The sequence below is a fragment of the Ranitomeya variabilis genome, chromosome 2, assembly GCF_051348905.1.
Source record: "Ranitomeya variabilis isolate aRanVar5 chromosome 2, aRanVar5.hap1, whole genome shotgun sequence".
Lineage (NCBI taxonomy): Eukaryota > Metazoa > Chordata > Amphibia > Anura > Dendrobatidae > Ranitomeya > Ranitomeya variabilis.
Genome location: NC_135233.1, coordinates 538884048 through 538903320, shown reverse-complemented (window position 1 = coordinate 538903320; position 19273 = coordinate 538884048). Strand labels below are relative to the sequence as shown.

At 42.8% G+C, this 19273-nt stretch overlaps 1 protein-coding gene across 3 annotated transcripts in view; it reads left to right on the top strand.

Moving 5' to 3' along the window:
• The window catches only part of EDC4 (enhancer of mRNA decapping 4), a 1216007-nt gene that overhangs the window by 643975 nt on the left and 552759 nt on the right, over positions 1-19273 (top strand). For all 3 annotated transcript variants that reach the window (XM_077288123.1, XM_077288125.1, XM_077288126.1), the window contains 2 exons: positions 2071-2107; positions 2236-2413. In XM_077288123.1, the coding sequence (XP_077144238.1) occupies positions 2071-2107; positions 2236-2413 (215 nt within the window). The remainder of the gene's footprint in view (positions 1-2070; positions 2108-2235; positions 2414-19273) is intronic.

Genomic DNA, 19273 nt, shown 5'->3' with positions numbered 1-19273 from the left:
TTGTGGGAAAAATATTTTTTTTATTTTCACTACTTTGCATTATAAACTTCTGTGAAGCACTTGAGCATTCAAAGTTCTCACCACATATCTAGATAAGTTCCTTAGGGGGTCTAGTTTCCAAAATTTGGTCACTTGTGGGGGGTTTCTACTGTTTAGGTACATCAGGGGCTCTGCAAACGCAACATAACACCCACAGACAATTCTATCAAAGTCTGAATTCCAAAATGGTGCTCCTTCTCTTCCGAGCTCTGCCGTGTGCCCAAACAGTGGTTTACCCCCACATATTGGGTACCAGCATACTCAGGACAAATTGGCCAACAACTTTTGGGGTCCAATTTCTCTTGTTACCCTTGTGAAAATAAAAATTTGGGGGCTAAAAAATCTTTTTTGTGGGAAAAAAATATATTTTTTATTTTCACTACTCTGCATTATAAACTTCTGTGATGCACTTGGGCATTCAAAGTTCTCACTACACATCTAGATAAGTTCCATGGGGGGGTCTAGTTTCCAAAATGGGGTCACTTTTGGGGGGTTTCTACTGTTTAGGCACATCAGGGGCTCTCCAAATGCGACATGGCGTCCGATCTCAATTCCAGTCAATTTTGCATTGAAAAGTCAAATGGCGCTCCTTTGCTTCCGAGCTCAGCCATGCGCCTAAACAGTGGTTTACCCCCACATATGGGGTGTTGGCGTACTCAGGACAAATTGTACAACAACTTCTGGGGTCCATTTTCTCCTGTTACCTTTGGTAAAATAAAAATTTGGAGGCAAACAGATCATTTTTGTAGAAGCAATGCGATTTTTTTATTTTCACGGCTCTACGTTATAAACTTCTGTGAAGCACCTGGGGGTTTAAAGTGCTCACCACATATCTAGATATGTTCCTTAAGGGGTCTAGTTTCCAAAATGGTGTCATCTGTGGGGGGTTTCCACTGTTTAGGCACATCAGCGGCTCTCCAAACGTGACATGGCATCCGATCTCAATTCCAGCCAATTCTACATTGAAAAAGTAAAACTACACTCCTTCTCTTCCAAGCTCTGCGGTGCGCCCAAACAGTGGTTTACTCCCACATATGGGGTATCAACGTACTCAGGAGAAATTGCACAACAACTTTTGTGGTCTAATTTCTCCTGTTACCCTTGTAAAAATAAGAATTTGTGGGTGAAACAAATGTGATTTTTTATTTTCACGGCTCTACGTTATAAACTTCTGTGAAGCACTTGGGGGTTCAAACAGTGGTTTACCTCCACATATGGGGTATCGGCGTACTCAGGAGAAATTGCACAACAAAATTTGTGGTTACATTTCTGTGTTTACACTAGTGAAAATAAAAAAAAAATAGTTCTGAAGTAAATTGTTTGCAAAAAAAAAGTTAAATGTTCATTTTTTCCTTCAACATTGTTTCAGTTCCTGTGAAGTACGTAAAGGGTTAATAAACTTCTTGAATGTGGTTTTTGAGGTTATTTTCTATCATATAGACCCCTCAAAATGACTTCAAATGTGATGTGGTCCCTAAAAAAAACATGGTGTTGTAAAAATGAGAAATTGCTGTTCAACTTTTAACCCTTATAACTCCCTAACAAAAAAAAAAATTGTTTCCAAAATTGTGCTGATGTAAAGTGGACATGTGGGAAATGTTATTTATTAACTATTTTTCCTGACATATCTCTCTGATTTAAGGGCATAAAAATACAAAGTTTGAAAATTGCAAAATTTTTAAAATTTTCGCCATATTTCCGTTTTTTTCATAAATAATCACAAGTAATGTTGAAGAAATGTCACCACTAGCTTGAAGTACAATATGTCACGAAAAAACATTCTCAGAATCAGCGGGATCCGATAAAGCGTTCCAGAGTTATAACCTCATAAAGTGACAGTGGTCAGAATTGTAAAAATTGGCTCGGTCATTAAGTACCAAATTGGCTCTGTCACTAAGGGGTTAAGGTGCTTGTCTTTAAACTTCATAGTGTAGACTTCCGTATTGATGTCTTTAATCAATGTTATAGTCTCAAATATACTATTTAAGAAGCATAACAAATTCTTAAATACTCTTGTCTTTATTTTTCTAGTGACTTGCCATTGTCTCCAAAAATACCTGAAAGCCAAGTAAGTGTATAGAAACAAATTTTGAAAATATACATAATGAATAAATTACAGCAAAAATTACATTGAAAAATATTACATATAAAATGTGAATGAGAAATTTTATTGCAGTTTTTATATAATTCTTTCAGACATACTTTGAACATGGTGAGCTGATGTCTATTTTGTACATTCAGCAAAAAGAACTTTCAGAGCTTCGTCAAAACCAGACGGAGCTTATGCAGAGAATCATTGATCATTTGAATTCAGCTCAAAATTCTATCATAGGCCGAATGGAACATGTGATGGATGCTCAGCAGCAACAAGAACGTATCCTTTCCGTGCATTACTTTTTAACCCGTTTATCCCCCGTGGTGGTTTGCACGTTCATGACAAGAGCAATTTTTACAATTCTGACCATGAGGTAATTACTCTGGAAAATATTTCAACGGATCCCACTGATTGAGATTGTATGTTAGTGACATTTTGTACTTCATGTTAGTGGTAACATTTCTTCAATATTACTTAAGTTTATTCGTGAAAAAAAATAAAAAGAATGGCAAGAATTTTGTATTTTTCAAACTTTTGATACTTATGCCCTTAAATCAGAGAGATATCACACAAACATGTTAATAAATCACAATTCCAAATAATATGACTACTTTACATCAACACAGTTTTTGAAACTTTTTTTTGTTAGTTAGTTATAACGTATAGAAGTTGATCATCAATATCTCATTTTTCCAACAAAATTTACAAAACCATTTTTTTCAGGGACCGCCTCACATTTGAACTGACTTTGAGAGCTCTATATGATAAAAAATACCCAAAGGTGACACCATTCTAAAATCTGCACCCCTCAAGTTGCTTAAAACCATATTCAAGAAGTTTGTTAACATTTCACGTGCTTCACAGTATTTTTTGGAATATGGGAAGAAAATAACATTTAAAAATAATATAACATTTAACTTTTTTCACAAAAAATTTAGGCTGGGTTCATACTTGCGCTGAGCAGCCCTGCGTATGGGTGCGTACTAACTTCCTTAAGATCAGCCTACTTCAGCAAGCTTCCTGTGTCATCCTGCGTACCTATCTTTAACACTGGGTTCACAGGGACCGGCGGTTATATGCAGATGCATCATGTTGCATTTTCTTGCTTTCGTCCGCACGTCAAAATGCCACATGTGTATGCATCCACATGTTCCTGAGTAACCAATGTTAAAGATTGGTACGCAGGACGCATGCAGAAGTAGGCAGAGCTTAAGGGAAAAAGTATGCAGCCCTACGTAGGGCTGCCGAACACAAGTGTGAACTTAGCCTTAGTGAACCCATTTTTTTATTTTTACAAGGGTAAAAAGTAGTGCAATTTCTCGTGGGGAAAAACCACTGTTTGGGTCCACGGCTAAAATCGGAAGAGAAGGAGCGCCATTTGACTTTTCTAATGCAAAATTTGCTGGAACAATTAGCGGATGCCATGTTGCTTTTGGAGAAACTCGAATGTACACTAAACAGTGAAAATCCCCCACAAGTGACAACATTTTGGAAACTAGACCCCTCAGGGGCTTATCTACATGTGTGGTGAGTACATTAAGCAACTAGGTGCTTCCCAGAAGTTTATAACATTGAGGCGTGAAAATGAAAGTGTGTTTTAGCCCCAAATTTTGAATTTTCATAAGGGTAGCAGGAGAAATTGAACCATACCACTTGTGCAATTTCTTCTGACTACGCTGATACCCCATTTGAAAGAGAAAACTATTGTTTGGGCGCATGGCAGTATTTGGAATGGAAGGAGCGTCATTTGACTTTTTGAACGCAAAATTTGCTGGTATCATTTGCAGATGCCATGTCCCGTTTGGAGAGCCCCTGATACACATGCACAGTAGAAACCCACATGTGACCCCATTTTGGAAACTAGACCCATCAAGTAATGTCTTTAGATGAGTTGTGAGCACTTTGAACTTCCATGTGCTTCACCGAAGGTTACAACGTTGAGCCATGAAAATTTCTGCGCAAAAATGTTTTGTTTTAGCTCCATTTTTTTACTTTCTCAAGTGTAATAGAAGTTGCACCATACAATTTATTGTGCAATTTCTCCAGAGTATGCAGATATGAGCGGTGAATAAAGAATAAATTACATTTTTGCCACTGGAATGTTGTTTTAGCCCCAAGTTTAAAATTTTTCTAAGGGCTAATAGGAATTTTTTTTTTACAACAAACTGAGGTCCATTTTCTCCTTTGTGTGCCAATACCCTACATGTAATCTGGAAATATTTTTCAGGTACAGTGCAAAGTTCAGATGGGAAGGGGTGCCATACTATACTTCAGATTTTACTGTTACTGTTTGTGAGTGCCATGAACCACTGGGAGAGCCCCTGAGTTGCCAGAACAACTGAAACCCTCATAAGTGACAATATTTTTCAATCTACACCTCTCAACAAATTCATCTAAGGAAGTGGTGATCATATCGACACCACGGGTGTGTCACTGAATTTTATTCCATTGGACAGTGAAGAAAAAATAATTGCCACTCAAATTTTGCTTTCATCCCAGATTATAGATTTTTATACAAGTAGCAGGTAAAAATGGCACTATACTTTGTCCCACAATTTGTGCTGAATATAGAAATAACCCATATGTGGTTGTACAGTACTTCTTAGCTACATGGAGAGACTCTGGAGGGACGAAGTTCTATTTGACTCCTGGAGCACATATTTCCCTAGCATAGTTTTCGGACTCCATATACAGAGCCCCTAAGTGCTAGAAAAGCAGTATCCCTGTCTCAAGTGACCCCATTTTGGAAATTATACCCCTTTAGGAATTTATCTACAGGTGTATTGACAATTTAGACTCCATTGTTGTTTTACAGAAACAAGCAGCAATGGATGTTGACGAGTTAAAATTGCAAACTGCCGTTGCAGTGACCATTACATTGTAGTGATAAGTACCTTATAGTGATCAGTACTAGAGTTAAGCTAATATGCTCTTATTCGGTCTCCGAATATGAATTTGCCATATTCGTACCATATTGCTACCCTATTCGTGCCAAATTTATGTTTGATGATTGGTTCCAAACATATTTGTTCATTTCTACTTCCATTGACTCCAAATGACGGTAGGCTGTGTCTGGCGAATATTGGAAAAAATAATATTCACCGCCAATCGTAAACAAATTTCGAAAAATTCTCTCAACTCTAATCAGTACATTATGTCCAGCTCATGCTTCTGTAGACATGCACCTGTAAGTTAGGCAGGCTTTCATCGCTTCAGAAATGCCAAACATATGGATGTTTTATGTGGTTCAGGTACACTGCGGCTCAGAAGGGAGGGTGGGCATTTGGATTTGGGAGTGCAGAATTTGCTGAATTTCTTTTGAGGTGCAAGGAGCCATTTCGCTTTTCCGGAGCCTTTGTTCTTACCACTAACGTGGAAGCCCCGTATTTTTCCATTAATATGACGGACCTTAGTGGGACTTGCTTTTTTGTGGATTGATTTGAAGCTTGTGTTAGGGAAATTTTACATTACATTTGGATCACATTTATCTGGCTCTCCACATTGAGCACTTACATCAGGGTTTCCAGCTTAATCGCTGGGTGATGTGATTCAGATGAAAAGCCTAAGGTATCCATTCACTATAATGAGCAGCTGAGTTACTCTGAACTCCATTTGGTCTCTGTTCAGCGGTGTCCTTCTTTTCAGAAGTGCACAAAACTGTAGCCGATAGCACTTTTATGCAATCCTAAAAATATGGACACAGCCATATCACAGGTCAGACGGTGCCTCATAGGGACTCTTCCAACTGGGATTCTGTCTGAATAATATATTCTGGAGATTTACATGGAAACCCCTATGTAAACACTCAGTGAAGAGCACAATATAAATGTGTGCCTAAGGGTACCGTCTCACAGTGGCACTTTGGTCGCTACGACGGCACGATTCGTGACGTTCCAGCGATATCCATATGATATTGCTGTGTCTGACACGCAGCAGTGATCAGGGACCTCACTGAGAATCGTACGTCGTAGCAGATCGTTTGGAACTTTATTTCGTCGCTGGATCTCCCGTTGTCATCGCTGGATCGGTGTGTGTGACACCGATCCAGCGATGTGTTCGCTTGTAACCAGGGTAAACATCGGGTTACTAAGCGCAGGGCCACACTTAGTAACCCGATGTTTACCCTGGTTACCATCATAAATGTAAAAAAAACCCAAACAGTACATACTCACATTCCGGTGTCACGTCCCTCGCCGTCTGCTTCCCGCACTGACTGTGAGTGCCGGCCGTAAAGTAAAAGCAGAGCGCAGCGACCACACAACGACTTACCAACGATCACGGCCAGGTTAGTGTAACGGTACCCTTACTGCGAACTTTGGAAGGCAGCATGAACAAAACAGCAGGTGAAGAATGTTTTTTTTTTTTTTTTTTATGCGTTTTCTCGTGTGGTATAACTGATAAGCTGACTTTATTGTTCGGGTCATTGCAATTACAGTGATACCAGATCGTTTTTTATGTTTGGATGCTGTCACATGTTAAAAAAACTCTTTTTATTGCAAAAACTAGTTTAAGCGTTACCATATTTTGAGAGTTAAAATTTTTCCTTATTTTGGCTTACAGGCTTGTTTTTTGCGGGTCAAGTTGCCTTTTTATTGGTACCATTTTCAGACACAAGACATTTTCTCAGTCGCCCATGACAGCACTACCAGAGAGAGGGGATCCGCCCTTCAGGGACAGGAAACCTACAGGATAAAAGGGCGGTACCTCTCCCCTGCATCAGTTTGGTTTCCTGTCCCTGACGGGGAACCTCCTTGGACGGTACCTGCGTGAAGAACCGACCGACGAGGACCGGGGCCGGCCAGTCCGACTTCTGGCGGCGGGGACGCCCCTGCCACGGCTGGTCTGGTATCCGAAGCCGCCACAGCTGCGACTAAGGGGTCCGGTAGTGTGTGCGGGGGGAAGCGCAGCCGCCGCTCTGATGGGAGCTTGGGGCTTCATGCTGCTGTGAGAAACGCCGAAATCCAAGATGGCGCCGCACCGGAAGTAGTAGTGAAACTTCCGGTTCAGGGGCGACGCTGTGAGTGACTGCACCAAGATGGCGCTCCATTTCCGGGTTGCTGGCTGCAGGCATGCACAGTAAGAAGGAAAAGGAAAAAAAAAATAAAAAATGGACGTTTCCTCTTTCGGCAGCCACAGGTGAAGGGGGTTAATAGCGCTTATATGGAGAAGGCGACGGAGGCTCCTGGCTGCAGGCTGTTCCACGGTAATACCATGGAGGACAGCGACCAGCAGCTCCATCCGCCGCTGCCACCGCCGCCGCAGCAGCAGCAACAACAGCGCCGTCGGCAGAAATTGGACGTTCAGGAAAAACGGATTTCGGCAGGCAATCGAAGCTCTCGGTCTGATAGCCGTTCCACTCAGCGCAGTAAGAGCTCCAGTGTGGTAAATCAGCTGCCTCCCACGGATGCTTCTCAGACGACCCCTCCTCCAGAACTGGTACCTGTGGCTGCGTCAGAGTGGTGAGTGATCTTCGTGAAAGTTCACCTTTTGTATCTAGGGTTCCCCTTTTCTATCTATCCTAGGCAAGGAAGAGAACGGGGAAGATGAAGCATAGAACCTGCCCCCTATGTGAAACAGCTTTGTCACAGACGTGGGACAAAAAGCTATGTGGGTCTTGTATAGAACGAGTCCTCTGTGAGGAGACCCCAAACTTTGCTTCCGAATTACGGTCCGTAATTAAATCGGAAGTTGAGACTGCGTTTAGCTCCTTTAAAAGTGGGAAGGCTACTAAAAAACAACCTATTTCCCCTGCGGATTCTGACCCTTCCTATTCCGGGAGTAAGAGCTCAGATACGCATGACTCCTCATCCTCTTCTTCGGATAACGAGAGTGGAGGTCGTCATTGTTTCCCCCTAGAGGAGGTCGATGGCCTTGTTAAGGCGATAAAATCTACAATGGGGGTTCTGGACCCCCGTCCTGACAAAACCGTTCAGGACATTATGTTTGGGGGACTATCTCAAAGGAAGCGTAAAGCATTCCCCCTTAACGAGAATATACAGGCATTAATTAAAAAGGAGTGGGAGAAACCGGAAAGGAAAAACGCATCGGTCCCCTCTATTAAAAGGAAATACCCCTTTGAAGATGAGGCTCCTGTTACATGGGATAAAGCCCCCCAAACTAGATGTTGCGGTGGCTAAAGCCTCAAAAAAGTTTGCCCTACCGTTCGAGGACATGGGAACCCTGAAAGACCCTCTCGATAAGAGGGCAGATACCTTTCTCAAAGGGGCCTGGGAGTCAGCAGGAGGATGCCTAAGGCCTACCATAGCGGCAGCTTGCACGTCACGGTATCTAATGATCTGGGTTGATAACCTAGAAAAACAGCTCAGAGATGGGGTCCCGAGAAATAAAATCTTAGAGTCTATCCCTATGATTAGGGGAGCTGCGGCGTTCCTGGCAGATTCTTCGGCTGACTCAATTAAACTAACATCTAAATCTGCAGCCCTTTCAAATGCAGCGCGTAGAACCTTGTGGCTGAAAACCTGGCCAGGGGACTTGCAAACTAAACAGAAACTTTGTTCCATTCCGTGTGAGGGCAAATTCCTCTTCGGAAAAACTCTGGATGATATCCTTCAAAAAGCGGGTGATAAAAAGAAAGGGTTTCCTGTCCTCGCCCCAACATATAATAAGCGGTCCTTTCGGAACAGGAAATTTTTTAAAAGGAGACCACCAAGAGATCAAACCCGATGGGACGACGGGAGAAGGAAGGATAGAGGGTTCCTTTTTGGTAACTCCCCTCGCGATGAAAAAAACCCCTCCAAGTGACATCTCTCCCAGGGTGGGAGGGAGATTATCTCAATTCCTCCCGGCCTGGGAGAAAATTTCGTCCAGCTCTTGGATTATAAATCTAATACGAGAAGGGCTTCACATAAACTTTCTATCCTTACCCCCAAGGAACTATGTGGTAACACCGTTGAGGTCGTCTCCCCTACAGCAAGAAGCCCTGGAGCTAGAAATCATAAAACTACTAAACATATCTGTCATCCAAGTCCCCCCTCTGGAGAGGGTAAAGGGATTTTATTCTCCATTGTTTCTGGTGCCCAAACCAGACGGAACTTTCCGAACCATAATAAACTTACGGAAGTTGAATACCTATGTAAAAAATCAGAGGTTCAAAATGGAGTCAATAAAGTCAACAATAAAAAATCTGTTTCCAAACTGTTTTATGATAGTTCTAGATCTCAGCGATGCATATTATCACGTTCCCATCCACAAGACTTCTCAGCAATTCCTCAGACTAGCGGTAGTCATGAAAGGACAGACAAAGGAATACCAATACAAGGCTCTCCCATTTGGTATATCAATTGCTCCTCTCGTCTTCACCAAGCTGATAGCAGAGATGATGGCACATCTGAGGGAGGAAAATGCCTTGATTATTCCAATATCTAGACGACTTTTTGATCGTGAGCAATTCGGCCGAACTCTGCTGCCAACAACGCGACAGAGTCATAGACGTTTTGAAAAAATTGGGGTGGCTAGTGAACCTCCAGAGGTCGAAGCTGGAACCAGCCAGGGTTCAAGAATTTTTGGGTCTCAGCTTAGACTCAAATTCTCAGATGTGTCTCCTTCCACACGAGAAAAAACAAAAAATAATTCACTTAGTGTCAGAAGCACGTGCGAACCCTACCATGACCCTAAGGAAGGCAATGTCACTACTGGGGTCCCTCTCTGCTTGCCTTCCAGCAGTTCAGTGGGCGCAGCTCCACACAAGACCCCCCTCCAGTGGGATGTCTTAAAAAAACAGAAACTGCTGGGAGGGCGGTTAGAAGGTCACATGACTCTAGGTTTGCCTGCTATTCATTCCCTAGCCTGGTGGTTAAATCTCAACAACTTGTCAAAGGGAGTTCCTTGGGTGATAGAGACATCTCAGATACTCACTACAGACGCGAGTCCCGCAGGGTGGGGGGCTCACCTGGGCAACATAATCGCTCAGGGGCTATGGACAAATCAGGAGCTCGTGTCTTCCTCAAATCAAAAAGAACTGAGAGCGGTAAACCATGCCTTACTGTATTTTCTAAACGAGCTACAAGGTCACCATGTCCGAGTATTCTCAGACAACTGAGTAGTGGTAGCTTACCTAAACCACCAGGGGGGAACCAGATCCCAAACATTAATGAGGACCACCTCCGAAATTTCCAGCCTGGTTCAAAACAATCATTTTTAGTCAATTTTTAAATGTTGTTACAATAAAGGTTTATTGATTTTATAAAAAATATAAAGTCTCCTTTGGTTCTCTTTAAATTGATGCAGTAGATGCAAGGAGGTAAAATATGATGTTCTTGTGACAAATGGTGGTCACAATAATGAATCTGGAAATTGTGGTATTCATTTATGTATGTATGTATGTATGTACTGTATGTGTGTATTTTTTTTTTTTTTACATTCAACACATTAGCCGGATGATGGGACTACTACTGTCCCATCATTGGCTAATGTGTCACTCACTGCCACTGTAGCAGGCAGAGCCCGATGGGACTTGTTGTCCCATCGGACGATGCCTGCACACAGAGACACACACACACACACACCACCCCCCAGCACATACCGGCGCCGGCGACCGCACAGCGCCGGGGACCGCACAGCGCCCGGGACCGCACAGCGCCGGCGACCACACAGCGCCGGCGCCCGCCCGCACATCCCTGCCTAGCCCCGCCCGCCCCCAGCACAGCCCCGCAGGCAGCCTCAGCCCCGCCCACAGCCTTGTCCCCAATCCATGACCGGGAATCGGGTTCTGAGAGTTCCATTTCTCTCTCCCCCTCCCTTGGGGCTAGTAGAGAACCTGGTTCAGAGGACGATTCTGATACATCCCTAGATCAGGAATTTCAACACGATCAGGAGACTCTCGACTCTCTCATTGAGTCAGTAAACAAGGCCCTGAAGCTAGATGAGAAACCTTTATCTAAACCGGATCATGCTGTGTCTTTTAAGAGGACCAAGCGGGCTCACAGAGTGTTCGCCAATCATCTCAAATTTAAGGAAATCGTTGAATCTCATCGGATCCGTCCAGATAAACGCTTCACAGTGCAAAAGCCCTTGGAGTCAAAATATCCCTTTGCTCCTGATCTAAGAAAAGATTGGTCACAGTCTGGTAGATCCTGCAGTATCGCGCCTAGCTACTAAATCTATTTTATCCTCTTCTGAGGGCGCCTCGATTAAAAACCCCACTGATCGTCAGATTGACAATATGGCTCGTTCAGCTTTTCAAGCCTCAGCAGCCACGCTTTTTCCATCTTTTGCCGCTTCGTGGGCGGCTAAGGCTATGACCCATTGGGCTGAGGTCTTGTCTTCAGCTGTTCTGGATACCAATCCTCCCCCCGAGATAGCAGACCTTGCTACTCAGATAGCCAGAGCTGGGGATTTTCTAGTGACCGCGTCTCTGGATGCTGCTGACTGCGCTTCTCAAGCAGCAGCAAACGCCATCACCATTCGGAGGTCCTTATGGCTCAGGGACTGGCATGCGGATTCTGCTTCCAAAAAGTCAATACCATATCATATTCATATTCTTTACCATATCAGAGTGGTCGCCTCTTTGGCGAAAAACTCCATCAATTAATTTCCGACGCCACTGGAGGGAAGAGTAAATTTCTCCCAAAACAGAGACTCTTTCGACTTTCGGCCCTTTCTGAACCAGCAACAGCAGGCTCGGTCCCAATTTTTTCGTTCAAACTCAAATTGGTCCTCTACTTCCACATCTTCCGGACCCGGCTGGGCACAACATATGTGTAGAGGTCCCCAGACCTCTTACAAACCTTCCCCTTCATGGAGAGGCAGGCATAGTCAGTCAGGATCCAGGGGGTCCAGACCGGGCAGATCTCCCACACAATGACTCCCGGTGGTATTCGGGGGACACCCTCAAAGTAGGCGGCAGCCTGCTTTCCTTCACCGACGCATGGCTCTCGGTCATTCACGATGAATGGGTCTGCAACCTAGTGTCCTCCAGATGCAGGATATAATTCTTCTCTCTTCCACCAAATCATTTTTTCCTGTCTTCTCCTCCCAGGGCAAAGGCATCATAGTTCTTCCAAGCCATAAGCTCTCTAAAAGAAGACAGAGTTATTATCCCGGTCCCTCAAAGCGAAAGGTTTCAATGTTTTTATTCAAACCTGTTTGTTTTTCCAAAGAAGGAAGGTACAGTACGACCCATACTGGACCTAAAACTGATGATCAAGTCACTCAGGGTACGACGGTTCTGAATGGAATCGCTTCGTTCTCTCATTGCCTCCATGGGATAAGGCGAGTTCCTGGCGTCTATAGTCATCCAGGACGTGTACCTCCACATTCCAATTTACCCTTCTCACCAGAGGTTCTTTTGCTTCGCAGTTCAGGAGCAACACTTCCAATTTGCTGCTTTGCCTTTCGGCCTCGCCACCGCTCCCAGGGTACTTACCAATGTCATGGCGGCACACTCGAGGCATGGTGGTGCTACCGTATATAGACGATATCCTCATCAAAGGCCCCTTTTTCCGCACCTGCAAGAAGGCCGTGAACATCACAATAGATTCTCTTTCTCGCCTGGGTTGGAAGACAAACTTCATAAAATCTTCCCCAGTACCTGCTCAGCGAATTTCCTTTCTAGGAATGATACTGGACTCATCCTAGGGGTTGGTGCTTCTTCCCCCGGAAAAGATCTCAGCCTTACAGCGGGAAGCTCAGAAGCTCTCTCAACCTCGCACTCACTCTCTGCGCGTCAGTATGAGCGTTCCTGGCAGGATGGTAGCAGCTATGGAGGCGGTTCCATTTGCCCAATTACACCTCCGTCCCTTACAGCATGCCCTCCTGACTGTTTGGGATAGGAACCCGTTCTCCCTCGATCGTCGGTTCTTCCTTCCTCAGCGAGTCAGACAGTCTCTCAGGTGGTGAAAATTAAAGTCCTCCCTGAATCAAGGGAAGTCTTTTCTTCCAGTACATTGGCTAGTTGTGACAACAGATGCCATTCTTCTAGGCTGGGGAGCGATGTTCTTACATCACACTGCTCACCGCTGTTCACTTCAAGAATCAAGCCCTTCCGATCAACATCTTAGAAATTCGGGCAATCAGGTTAGTGCTTTTCCAATTCCATCCCTTCCTGGCGGGTCGTCCCATCAGGATTCAGTCGGACAATGCCACTGCAGTGGCATACGTCAACCGACGGGGGAACCTGTAGCATGGCAGCCATGAACGAGGTAGGCTACATTCTCTGTTGCGCTGAGGAAAACCGCTCAATGATATCTGTGGTTCACATTCCGGGAATGGACAATTGGGAGGCAGATTTCCTCAGTCGTCAAGGCCTCGACTCCGGGGATTGGTCTCTCCATCCGGAGATCTTCCACCAGATCTGCTGTCGTTGGGGAACTCCGGACGTGGATCTGATGGCCTCACGGCTAAATTCCAAAGTTCCCGACTTTCTAGCTCGGTTCCACAATCCAGCAGCCATCGGATCAGATGTACTCGTACTCCCGTGGCATCATTTTCGGCTTCCGTACATATTTCCCCCGCTGCCCTTACTGCCGAGAGTCATCAAGATTAGAGCAGAGGGAGTACCGGTAATCCTGATTGCACCAGATTGGCCACGCCGGGCGTGGTACGCGGAACTAGTTCAACTAGTGGCCAATGTTCCCTGGCGATTACCGAATCACGCAGACCTGCTACCACAGGTCCCCATTTACCACCAGAACTCCGAGTCCCTGTGTTTGACGGCATGGCCGTTGAGTCCTGGGTTCTAGCCCAGGCAGGTTTCTCTCCGGAAGTCATCTCTACTATGATCAGCGCCAGAAAGCCTACATCTATGCGCATTTATTATCACACTTGGAAAACTTTATTTTCCTGGTGCAACGACCGGGGACGTTCTCCTCTTGAATTTTCCATTCCTTCCATCCTCAAATTTTTACAAATGGGTTTGGACTTAGGTCTCGCCCTTAGTTCTCTCAAGGGGCAGATTTCAGCCCTGTCCGTTCTGTTCCAACGCAGGATTGCCAACAGATTACAAGTGAAGACGTTCATTCAGGGAGTCTCCCATAGGGTTTACGCCCTATAAGATGCCGTTGGAACCATGGGACCTTAATCTGGTCATCGGAGTCTTGCAAGAAGCTCCTTTCGAACCTCTGCAGGAGGTTTCCCTGTCCTTTATTTCATGGAAGGTTGCCTCCCTGGTTGCGGTCACATCCATTAGACGATTCTCAGAGCTGGCGGCTTTGTCTTGTCAAGTTCCGTTCCTGAATTTTCATCAGGATAAGGTGGTTATGAGAACATCCCCGTCCTTTTTGCCAAAAGTTGTCTCATACTTTCATCTCAATCAGGAGATTGTCTTACCATCTCTCTGTCCCGCACCAGTACAGCACATCGAGAAGGCCCTCCACACACTTGATTTAGTGAGAGCTCTCAAGAGATACATCTCGCAGACGGCGTCCTTCCACAGATGCCCTGTTTGTGCTCCCGGAAGGGCCAATGAAAGGGTTTCCCGCTTCCAAGGCGACAATAGCCAAATGGATTCATTCAGCTATTCAGGAGTCCTACCGTGTCAGAGGTCATTCTGTCCCAGCAGGGATTAAGGCTCATTCCACTCGGTCACTGGTTGCGTCTTGGGCCATCTGGCACCAAGCTTCGACAGCACAAATTTGCAGAGCTGGGACCTGGCCCAGTCTGCATACGTTTACAAAACATTACCATATTCATTCTCAGGCCTCAGCAGATGCGACCGTTGGCAGACAAATTTTGCAGGCGGCTGTGCCTCATCTGTAACCTGTGGGTACAAGGAGCAATTACAGTTGATTGTTCCCCACACAGGGACTGCTTTAGGACATCCCATGGTCCTGTGTCCCCCACTGAGGCGTAGGAGAAACAGGGATTTTTGTGTACTCACCGTAAAATCCTTTTCTCCGATCAAACATTGGGGGACACAGCACCCACCCTGTTAGCCTAACGGCTTTGGTTTCTGCGTTGGCTTGGTTTTGACCTAGTTCATCCTGGTTAAATGTTAAGCTCCTACTGCTTTGTTACCGAACTGGTTCACTTGGAGCCAGCAGGAGGGTGTATACTGCAGGGGAGGAGCTATTCTTTCATTATTACTTAGTGTCCTCCTAGTGGCAGCAGCATAACACCCATGGTCCTGTATCCCCCAATGATTGGCTTGGAGAAAAGGATTTTATGGTGAGTACGCAAAAATCCCTGTTTTTGCGGGACAAGATGACGTTTTGAGAGGTACCATGTTGATTTATATTTCTTTTTTATTGCATCTTATTTCAGTATTTGTTAGGTTGTATGTGGATAGATCTTTTTTCTTGCCTTGTTCTTAATTTTTTTTTTTTTTTTTTTTTATGGTGTTCACTAAAGTGGTTAACTAGTTGGGACAGTTTCATAGGTTCGGTCATTCCAGACACGGCGATACTAAATGTTTACTTTTATTGTTTATAATTTTTTTTTATATAAGTATTTATTCATGGGTACAGAATATTTTGATTTTATTCATTTTAGGTTTACAAATTTGTGTTTTTACTTTTTTGTTTAACTTTTTTACTTTGTCTCACTATGGAAGTTTTATTTTTTGCAGGCTGATCGCTTGTATAGCATGGAGATGAAGTAGCATTCCTATGCTATGCAAAGTGTCAGTGCTGCACTGAGAAGCAGTGTTGCTTCATCATGCTCTGATTATGATCAAGGAACTTTGCCAGCTATAGTGACTTGAATGTCATCATGATAGCATCGAATCACAATGGCAACTAACGGGTCTCCACCATGACATATGAGTATCTGATCAAAGAGCAGAGGGGATTTCGTCCCTCTGCCTGCTCCTGGCATGCTACGATCGAGTTCAATAGGCTGCATTTAGGGGGTTAAAGTGCCAGAACCGATGCAGAATAAGCTGACACCCGGTGGCAAACGAACACGCACGGCCTCTGTGCACGGAAATCGCCAGGACCGTATCCTTACGTCCCCGTGTCAATAGATACCTGGTCACAGGGACATATGGATACATCTTGAGTGGGAAACGTTTAACCGCAGACATTTGATACCAATTAAACCCATTTATGTAAGTACACAGTGCACTAGTAGCTCATATATCAGTGACTCGGAAAAGATGCCTGACTTGATAGTAATAAATATAATTTTCTGATTCCATTTTCTGAGACCAGTTTATTTTTACATCTATTGAGCTGCAGGAGAGCATATTTTCTTCACATTGACAGTTTTTATCGATGGATGCCATATTATGTTTTTCTATTTTTTTATTTTGTTTTTGGAGAAGGAAGTACTGTGATTAAAAAATTGCAACTTGAGGTGGTACAATTTTTGTTTCACTGGTGTTTAATATATGGTTTCTATAATTATATATTTTAGTTCGACATTTTTATGCATCAATATCAAATATGTTTAGATTTTTTTCTTATCTTTAATGATGGTAAAAAAGTAAATCAAATTTTCACAATTAAAAAAAAATATATACACTATACAACCGCAGTTTAATTCAGGACCCCATATGAATAAAAACAAAAAATAATCCCCTCCTTCAGTGGTGTCATTCCAGGATTGTCAACACTGCTGTTACTGGAGAATGATTTGACTTGTGTCCAGTTGAGACTAGCCATTGAGCGGTCACATTTTCTGTAGTTCATCCATATTCTGTTAGGGTGGTTGCTACACTGGTGTAATGTTACTCTGTTTTTGTTATTCAGTGCCAAAAACGGAATCTAGAATTGATCTTGCATACAACAATTAAGCTTAATTCTCCTTCGCTTCTTTTTGTTAAGGCTCTCTTTTATAGCTTTCTCGTTTTTTGCTATAGACATGGGTTATTTGTCCCGAGTTTGGGCATTTATGGCCTCCTAATAAATAGGGGTTCACTATTCTCTATTTAGCTACATTTGGACATTTGTATACATGTGTATGCTTCCTCATGTTTTGATTCTATTATAATTATTGCCTGTTTATTGGACGTGATATATACACATGGTTTCATATACCAGTGTTATAGTGCAGTAGGAGGTTGCATTATCATTACATATGTACTGTATATTGGGCCAGGGGTGTTGTGATTTGATTTTGTATGTGTTTTTTAATGGTTTTAAGATTTAGTGTGTGTGTAGTTTCCCTAATAAATTGTGATTTATATATTTGATATTCAGGTGTGCAAACCATTTATTGCTTGGTCTTTTCATGGTTCATTTTTCCATGCATGGTTTTTGCACCCGCATTGACTAATATCTGGTTTTTGGCGTACCCTATAGTGCTTTGTTTTTATTCTCCTTTTCAATACCATGCTTGATAACCATATTAGGGGGTTATCCAATCATTGTCAGATTTAGTAGAAGCAAATATATTTTTTTCCGAGAATCAATAAAACAATAATTGTCACACACAAAGGGTGAAGGATCGATGATGGTGAGGTTAAGACTTGAAAGGTAATCTGTCAGCAGTTGTTCACTATGTAATCTGTCAACAGCATGGTATAGCGGCTGAGAGCCTTATTCCAGTGATGTCATTTACTAATTTGTTGTTTCAATAAAATCAATGTTTTATTAGCAAAAAAATTGTAAACGGGGATTTTATCAAAAAGGCACAAAGTAGCCCAGTAAGTGAGTGACATATTGCTAGAATTAGGGTTTTCATCATGCTGCTCTTAGATTACAGAAACGTCCTGAAGTCAGATTTCTTTTAAGGTGTATGTTCACACCATATGCATTTTTTTTTTTTTTTAAGTTTTTCTGAAACCTCAATGAAAAAGCAACATTGATGCTGCAGATTTCAAAATGGTGGCCAAAATGCAGCAATTTTATGAAATGGCAGCAAAAACCTGCAGCATATTTGTGTTGCAACATATTCTAAAATATAGAATTGGGTCTACAACAGAATAACAAACAAGCTAAAAGTAAAGATGGAAAATAGCATAAATAAATGACAAACACAATAATTATTTGATACATACTTCAAAAGTGTTAAGTCCTTCCTGAACCAAAAATACCTAATCAAGGTATGATACCAGCAAATAAACTTTTGACAGAAATACACTGTCATCAGGATTCAAGAAATCTCTGAAAAAATAACAGCGATAAACTTTAATGGAGGCCTTGTTTGTTATGGTATAGAGAATCTGTCAGCAGGTACAGTTGTGCTAAAAAAAAGTTACAAACCCCAGCAGAATTTTTGCTTTCTTGGCCTTTTTTCAGAGAATATGAATGAACTTTTTCTCCACTCATGGTTATTGGTTATTGATTTCTGAACTCTTCGTGAGTTAAAACATTAGTATTGTTGTTTCTAAATGATTATGATAGGAAAAAAAAATTACCGCACACTCAATACTGGTATGATGCAAAAAAAGGTTTATGCCAATTTTATTCAAGAAAAAACAGAGTGATAATTTGCCACATTGATAGAGCAAAACCCGACGTTTCGACCCTCCCGGGTCTTATTCATGGGGTTACTGAAAAAAGCAAAGAAACTTTATAAATAATTGTTTGTCATACATTTGGCAAAATTACATAGACAACTAAAAAAAATAATAAAATAAATCGCCAAAAGAAAAGAGAGAACAAGCAAAGTTATTATATACAAAACAACTCAAAAGGATGACAATGGTCATACAATCAGGAGCAGCAAAACAATACTGCCATATGGTGCAAAAATCCTGATAATAGACTATACAAAGTTTACCTCTAGTCCTTTGATATACATGCATAAAGGTGGCAGTAGTGGAGGAGGACCAAGCGATCCCGGTTTTATAGAGCATAACCTATCGCAGTGACAAGATTACAGTGTTATTAAATATAACTCAAGAGAGTATAGAATAGAGATCCTATCAGTAAAGAATGGGTACCAGACACGTGTGTTAGTGGAATATTATGTACAACCAAACTGGTAGTGAGGTGTTATTCCGGGCATAGTAATAAAATACTATGAACAATGTGATGCCTCTATGTGTAAAGGCAATATATGGGTTACACAATGGATGGTTCTGGGTGCTAAAAAAGTGTCCCATTAGGGGTGCCCACACTAATGTAAAACAGAGGAACCCTACTCATGAAAAGGTCATTGCAAGCAGAGTATACTACTTTATAGTGAGGCCAGTAAGGCCTGCTGTCCCAGGTAAACGTAACCTATTTAAGGAGGGCCGTACTGTTCATAGTGGGCCTGTAGATTAGGTAGAGATAAGAGGGTAAGTGAATGGTAACC